The sequence below is a fragment of the Ascidiella aspersa genome, chromosome 3 (assembly GCF_963924565.1).
Source record: "Ascidiella aspersa chromosome 3, kaAscAspe10.2, whole genome shotgun sequence".
NCBI classification, from domain to species: Eukaryota; Metazoa; Chordata; class Ascidiacea; order Phlebobranchia; family Ascidiidae; genus Ascidiella; species Ascidiella aspersa.
This window is the reverse complement of record NC_139449.1, coordinates 10,995,164-11,003,138: the sequence shown is the minus strand read 5'-3', so window position 1 is coordinate 11,003,138 and position 7,975 is coordinate 10,995,164. Positions and strand designations below refer to the sequence as shown.

The 7,975-nt window shown below is 36.7% G+C and overlaps 1 protein-coding gene and 1 pseudogene across 1 annotated transcript; both read right to left on the bottom strand.

Moving 5' to 3' along the window:
* LOC146159953 (glutathione S-transferase Mu 1 pseudogene) lies at positions 1-660 on the bottom strand (annotated as a pseudogene).
* A 1,085-nt stretch (positions 661-1,745) lies between these two features.
* LOC146159952 (basic phospholipase A2 homolog 1-like) lies at positions 1,746-4,396 on the bottom strand. The gene is made up of 4 exons (XM_083385845.1): positions 4,241-4,396; positions 3,450-3,619; positions 2,884-3,005; positions 1,746-1,965 (listed from the first exon to the last, which is right to left on the bottom strand). The coding sequence occupies exons 1-4, from the start codon at positions 4,325-4,327 to the stop codon at positions 1,814-1,816; spliced, it is 531 nt and encodes a 176-aa protein (XP_083241971.1). The 5' UTR covers positions 4,328-4,396; the 3' UTR covers positions 1,746-1,813.
* Positions 4,397-7,975: the final 3,579 nt, after the last annotated feature.

Here is a 7,975-nt window from a genome sequence, read left to right as displayed (position 1 = left end):
CTAAGCGGTAGAACCCCAGTGGGCGGACTTGTTGTGTACCGGGGTGCTATTATATCGGTCGGTTTTACGATAGGCGGCGATTCGGTCCTGGGCAAAGAACTTGTCCAGGTACGCCGTGATAAGGGGGTGGCGACTGAGGCAGGCTGCGTTGGCCATTCTCAGGTGGTCGAGGATCTCGCAAAAGGCGAAATCGACGTAGGTGAGCCGATCGCCGCCGAGCCACGCTTGCTTGCTTAGGTGAGCCTCGTAGCGGTCAAGTTTGGCGGGCAGCTGGCGCTCAAAGAAGTCCGCCGACTTGACTCGAAAATCGGGCGAGTAGCAAATCGCGGTGAACTGCTTGCGCAAGTCGCCCACCACGCCTTCTGTGACGTCACAGTGCTGTGGCGTCGCGCTGGGCGTCAGGTCGTGCTGGCGCGCTAGATGTTTCATGATGGCCCAGCTTTCGGTCAGCCGCAAGTCGCCGTCGACGAAGTAGGGTAGGTTGGGAAAGTCAAGGTCAAGTTTTTCCTTCACTTCTGTCCAGCAGCTGTCGTCATAGTCCGGTCCGTCGCCGCACACGAATCGCTTGTCTTCGTACTGTACACCTGCGTGCTCCAGCATCATGCGGATAGGCTCCCCGATGCCTCTCGTGTCCCAATACGCGAAAATTGCCTTCGGCATAGTGTATGAGCAAAACCGTTTGTTTTAGAGTTAAAAAAACGACGCGGAGTTTGTTTTTACCTAGAATGAAACACAGTTTTCACGATTGCAATCAAAAACCAGTCATTCCTAGATTTACATTATTAACCGGTGTCAATTATTGTTTTACCGTCACAACGAAAGCAACGTTATTTATAATAAGATTCGCCACAACATTGAAATACATTGAGCGCCGCCACTACGAGCTAAGATATACCCTACACTCAATCTGGCAACCCATAGGAACTATATTCTAAAAATCGCCTCCAATGGATATTAGTTAGTTGAAGTGAACGTAGCCTAAGCTGGGAATCATTGATCAACAACTTCTTGAAAGCAATGTTTCTTAAATGAAGTACCACAGTGAACACGCGATTAATAAAGCGTTCAGTGGGGAATTTTAGTATTGCAAAGTAACACAATTTATATTGCAACCCCGGTAAGTTTTACACGATTCCAGGAACATTTGAGGCAATGTGTACACAGCAAACAAATGCTTTTATACGTCGGGACTTTTTTCAAAACTTAGAATCCGGGATATAGTTATTTGTCGAACGAGGCAAGTTTATTCCACAAAGTTAAAAAAACAGACCTTTTGGTGTTTTACAGATGACATCGGTGTTCTGCGAACTAAAGTCCGTCACTAAAGCACTTCTTATGTAAATAAACGATAACAGTGTGGAAGCAGAACTGGTCTTTCATTTTTAAGCATCTTAGCTAAAGTGAAAGTAGCTTAACACTAGCACGTTAATGCCGTTAAGGTTCTAAAGTTTTATAATATCAGGGATACTATTTTATTTGAAATAGGTTTATATTTGAACCTACAAATCAGAATATTTATACCGCATCTGAAAAACATTGGTGAATATTTTGTATTTTTAATAATCTACTACTGGTTTCTGCGATTTTGTATAATATATGTGTTTATGTTTAAATCCCTCCTACACTTCAATTCTTATAACGAATTATTTTAATTTCCACCGCGCTTACTATTAAGTGTTCCAACAAGATGGCAATCAAAATTAAGGTTCAGATCTACATTTTATTGAAAACGACCAATCAACAATTGCAATTTTTGAATTTTCGACAAATTTTTCACGCAAACCGATGAAGTGTTTGCAGCAAAAACCAGGAACTAGTCGAGATACATTTGATTTCCGACGAAGCATCTCCCCTGGCCGTGAATTCCTCGGTATACTTCGTTGTAAAAGTTGCGCGAGTCAGCAAAGCAACGTGCCGCTTCTGCATCGCAAGCACACAAGTCTCGTTTTGATTCCACTTGGTCATCTACAGAAAATCAAAATAACCCATTGTATAAATCAATTGCAACCTTTTTAAGACCCCAACACCTGATGCTTGTCGACCGTTTGCGTGCCGCTTGGATTAGCATAAAAAGTGATCAGGATCATTATTATGCTTTTTGTATAGCGCCAATACAGTGTCCGAAACGCTACGATTTTTCGCACTAAAATATTTGCAACTGAGTGTGACATTTTTCATGGATATATAGTTTTTTGTGTTTTTTAGAAACTGTATAAACTGCAAACTCATCAATATTCCTCGTTGCGTGCCCATGTTACTATTAAAAGGAAAGAAATGACGCTGCTTTGTACATCAATATATTACTGTACCTTCCTAACACAAAATTCCCCACCGTTATGACGCAAAGGGTTATTTGCTAAAGCGTCCACCAACCTCATAAGGCCTCCCGCGTTGTTCTGTGGTGTTTCTGGTACAGGGGCCACAAACACTTTTTATAACGAGCCTGATACCTATAATAATTGGCAATCGCGGCCTGAGGTGTGAATTTAATAATGGTGGATTGTTTATCAATCATATGAATGTTTAAGGCCCGCCGTTCATTAACATTGCAGCAAAATAATATCCGAGTTTTTTTTTATTTGTTCAGAGCCCTATTAATTCCGCTGCTGCAGAAACGCTTTGTCTCTTTACTCAACCCCGCATCAACAGTTGTTTGGGAAAATTGAAGTGATATTAAAGGAATTATTATATTAGGCGTTTAATCGCTCTAAACTTGGATTAGTTAGGCTACAATCACCCGTTGCAAAAATGTGTTTCTAATTTCGAGCAATAAAAAGTTTCCTTTTACTAGTTTGCACCTCAGTCCTGAACATATTTCTCTTAATTTGTATATTTTCGAATGGAAATCGTTTTTGCTTAATTGTTGTGTATAATAATACGTACAGCACGTGATTGAGCCGAAATCGCAAGAATATTTGTACGATGTGAAGTAGATGGTCAACCGAGACAAGCTTGAATGATTCCGCCGCAGCCTTGCGTAGCAGTTGTCATGGTCCAAGCAACACCTGTTTGTATATTGAAGTCTTTTAAGAATTGTGAAATTCACGCACATGTTCTATAAGTCTTAAAATTGAGAGCATTTAAGCATCGAAAGGTAATAACTTCTAAGTTTCAAACACTTTTGTCTGTTTTTGCTGCAAAAATGGTGCCACTTGTATATTATAATACCGACACTTGATTAGCGGTCCAATTTTGTTATCAGCAAATATAAAAAATACAAATTAATTCAAATGTCAAAGAGTACTACTATGTATTAAAAAGGCATGATATAGGTTAAATATGGAACTTTAGAATTTCCTTGTTGTTCTTACACTTTTACAATGCTTGGAAAGCATATTCAGTTTAAAATATGCTCAATAAACGCGTTTTTTCTAACATTTTCTTTTTTGAATTTTGTTTTATTAAACATTCCGCGTTTAGGTTTTAAACCAATTGATTCATATACTTACTGATCAATTTTGTCAATAGGGTCGCCTTGTCCACCGTAACCGCAATGACACCCATAGTCGTTGTACATGCTGTACGCCCAAACAGGCAGAACTGAACTCTTTTGTTCAACGCACTGAATGAGCATTGCAAACTGCCAAATGCTTCGACGGTGTCGGGAAACTGACCTCGCCTGCGGATGAATAATTACTCACGTGTTTTCTCTCTTTAACTAATATAATTTCAAAACACGGCCTACGACTGTGCCCAGCGTTTAAGATGGTTTGAATTATCAAGGAGAAAAAACGCTAGCTTTGAAAAAAATAGAAACATACTAATCTTCATAATTGGAAACAAGTTTAAATGCTAAACATTTTTTGGATACAGACAGACATAATCTTTAAAATACGTTTTTTGAAAAAAGGCCCTAATTAAAAAAAAAGCTTTGTGGAGGGCATTTTCTAATAATAGCCTACGAAATTTCTCACTTTATTTAACCTTTAAAAACAAAAACACAAGTTCAAAACAAGTCAATTGAGTAATTTCGGTAAATATACATTGCCATTTTTAAATCATGTTGTCAAATTTCTGCGAAATAACCGCACTAAAGAACATCGAGGTAATTTAAATTGTTTATAGTTATATCATATAAGTTAGTTATTAAATAGCAATTTTACCGGGCATTTTTTATTGTATTTCAGTTATCATAGGCCTCTTAACTGTTTTTAAGAATGATAAAAGCACAACGATTATACACTAACAGCTCGCATTATTGTTATTACTATTTCTTTACTCGTTTACATCCCCTACCAACCTGTTGTGGTTTGTTCATTGAACCTCCTTTATTCGCCAGAGTCTCATCGAGCAAAAATATCAGCAAAAGAATAAAAGTAAGCTTCATTTTTATGTCACCTAAAGTAAGGTATACCTACCGATAAAAATCTGCTGCCGGCATTTAAGCAACGCTACAACCTACAGCTAATAAGGAAGGGAAAATTTATTAGACCACAATAAGGTTGTGAGTCATTCTATTCACCGCCTTGAGCATAGGAACTTCCACCCTTAAATGGCCACCATAATTAAATTGACCCATAGTCAGCCTCGGTGTTCTAAAACGATTGTCTAATTGCGCGGTGAGCCTATGTAAGCCACTACTGCACAGTTGTGAACACTAAACGCAATAAATTAATCCGCTCACACATATCTGTCAATACAAGTGCCGCTAATTGTAGCTAGGTCCAATCTAAATTGATTAAAAAAGTTAATTATAAAAGTTTTTTTTTATTCGTGCGAGTTTTTCATTCTAATTAGGCAATTTCTAACTTCTAGCTTGAATAGAATTATCTCCACCAGGCAAAATATCAATAGATATAAATCGCTCTTTTGGTGTAAATGAAGTATAAAGCGGTATCTGCTGCCGAAACGTCGGTTTATACTTCATTTACACCAGAAGAGCAATTTCTATCTATTCTAGCTTGAATATTCTATCCTTACAAAAAACATAGCTTAATATCGTGTTGCTGGAGCTAACGGAACGAAATGTTAAGAATAACGTCTTAGCGTCCTTTAGCTTGATCGTTTTGTGTTCAAGTGGTCTTTTGTATTTTTTTCGCTTAACTTTTTTTTTGTGTTAGCTTTAACTAAAGTTTAAGAACAAGATTGTGTGAAGTTTGGAGAGGCGTCAAGTGCTTTACCTCAATGGGGTGCTTTCCACACAAAAGGCTTTGCGTGGGTGGAATGAAGTTGCGGGATTGTGTCTCTCTATGTAACTTTATTTTATCTTGAAATAATTTCTCAATTCGTGGAAATATGACGTCATTTCGTTGTAATCGCACGTCATCTTTACATTTAGAGACTAACAATTGCAAGTAGGACTAAACTGAAACCAAGAAATTTATTTAAGACCCGCAATGCGGTAACTTAATGGAAATGCATTATCTGGTTGTAGTTGCGTTTCTATAGTCTTTCTGTTAAAAAATTGGTAAAAATCGTGCTCTCTGTTTACCACTGGTATCATCACTTCTTTTACGGTGGTAAATTATTGTAAACCACGCGACATGCGGTAGCTAAGGGTTATTAAAGTTATTTGATCTGGTTTATTATTTTTCGTTAATAGTAGTTAACATAATTTGGGTAAAACAAGTGCCGAAAACTTTGAAATACGCATTCATTTATTATTTCTGACTTTTTTGTCACTTTTTTTAAACAACACGGGTGAAAATAAAATTATTTTCTTACCGGAAGAACGATGAAAACTTTTCAGAGATGACGTCACAAAGTTACGTCATAACAGGACGTCTAAAACTAAATACAATTCGAACCTGAGGTTATTTTTCGATGTCTGACAAAAATATTTATGTTACCGGAACGCCGTTCCGGACCGTTCCGCCTTGCTTACTATCTCACTGTTAAACAATTAAAATAATTAACATGTTTTAAGTACTTCAAAATATAATGTTTTTGAAATACAACCCGCTACTTTCCGAAAAGGTCTGATTGCTGTACTTGTGTTACTTATAATGACTAATTTTTGTATTGTCGTTTTATTTTGCACTTGGAAAAAAAATAAAAAAAATTTGACTTAAATGGTTATTAAGAAACACTGCTTAACACGTTTTATTTGTAGCTTACTAGCAAAATTTGTTACGCCTTAACGTGTTTTAGTGTTTTAAACAAATTATCCGAATGTTAGCTTGTTTTGGATACGTTTAGCATGGCTTCTGTTACGTCACAGGCGACTTGAACAATGGCTTGTTGGTTAGGCATATTTTTCGGAAAATTAACTTAGATTATTTTAATTTACAAACTTTAAAAGTGAACGACACTTGCAGAACTCTCGGAATTTTTTGCTCTTTTTACATTACTGTTATGTATGTCATCCTGATTTGTTATTACGGTGTTTGAACTCTTATTTGTTATTCTCGATTAAATGGTCTAAAGCAGAAAATTTAATTTTACAAAGGCAAGTTGAAGTGAATGGATTAAATACACGTAAGTTTACGTTGATGTTTTTGTTTTATTCATAGTGCGATTAGCGTACTTTTTTCGTAAACCTAGCAGTCGGGTTTAAGGTTCTTTTGGAACAGTTGCTATGAGCATCACAAAAAAGTGCAAAAATATTGCACAACTTGTATATAGGAAATTAAAAGATTCGCGCAAAGCACAAAAGTGCATCTATTGAGGATATATTCTACTAACATTGCACTTAACACATCTTTATTACATATAGTTCACACCGCTAACCGACCCGTTACTTGTTGCAATAATATACCCATTCTAGTATTTGCTGATTTGGCTGAACTTGATGAGGTTTTTCTTCGTCCCAGGTTTATATACTGATGCTGGTGAAAAAGGACACCGGGCGCTAAATCTTTGTCAACCTTTTCTGTATAATCTAAACTAAAGTCATCTTGTCTGTTACTTAAATTTGCCTACAGAACTGGTGAATTGTTGGTTTCCAGCTTGTGCGATGTGGTACAAGTGTCTCGTTCCTGTGGGTCACTCAGTATTCACGAAGGTTGATTTGTGTGGACCTAAAAATGGGTAATTTTGTTTTTGGTTAACAGGGATACTTTTTCCAAATAGATCCTCAAAGGAGCACTGTGTTTAAGAGTAATGGGTCCTCAAAGATCACCCAGGGACAGGAACGTAATTAAGGAACCACTGGTTGACCGCAAAAAATCACTCTCTTACAACCAGTCCCACCATTGCATATCAAACTCGGATTGATAAATCACGTAGAAATATTTTTATCAAGATTCAGACTGTTTTGCTTACATTTTTTTCCTGGAATTAGCGAAGGGCAGAAGAGAGTTGGGATATTCGATAGACCGCAGATTTACATTGCTTAGAGACCGCAATTTTGTTACGACGATGACCATGCTTGAAGTTTGACCTTTTCATACTTCCTCGGGAAACAAGGTCTCATAACTACCAATAGATTATAGAGAAAATGATGTCCCAGGCTAAATTTGTGTTCGAAACAGTGTGTGTATACTCTCAAAGGAGAAGTTTTCCAAGTTGACACTTCGTTTGAATTAGCAAACAGGGCACAAAGTGACAGAGTACAACAAACATTCACAATACTTTACAACAGGGATGTTCAACCTTTTAATATAATAGTCTGCATTCCCAATTGAATATTTAAATGAGCCGTATTAGCTATAATTAAATTTTTCGAAGATTTCAGCATGAATATTTTTAAAATGACTTTAACTTGTACGCAAAATCCCTGGGAGCCTTGTAATTATATTAATATGAAAACATAATCAAAAATAAATAAATAGTACCAATATAAACTTTTGCTTAAAAAAGCTCAGCGTTTTAACACCAAGTAAATCAAACCAAATTATAATGAAACCATTTATTCTTTGTATTTTGCATATATTTTTATAAAACATCTCCATCGCTTATTTTAGATATTATTTTGCATGGTTTGGCCAAACCACGAGTTTAAAGTGATACAAGATATATAGGTCACCCTACTTAGGTAGTTAAAATTACCAATCAAATCACTAGTATGCTTCGTGCAGTTCACTTAATTTTCGTT

Excerpts from the sequence above, each read along its gene's own strand:
- LOC146159952 (XM_083385845.1), bottom strand. The coding sequence starts at position 4,327 with ATGAAGCTTACTTTTATTCTTTTGCTGATATTTTTGCTCGATGAGACT. Across the intron at positions 3,006-3,449 it reads CCTATTGACAAAATTGATCA|GTGTTGCTTGGACCATGACA; the intron begins GTAAGTATATGA and ends ATATACAAACAG. Across the intron at positions 1,966-2,883 it reads TTTCGGCTCAATCACGTGCT|ATGACCAAGTGGAATCAAAA; the intron begins GTACGTATTATT and ends GATTTTCTGTAG.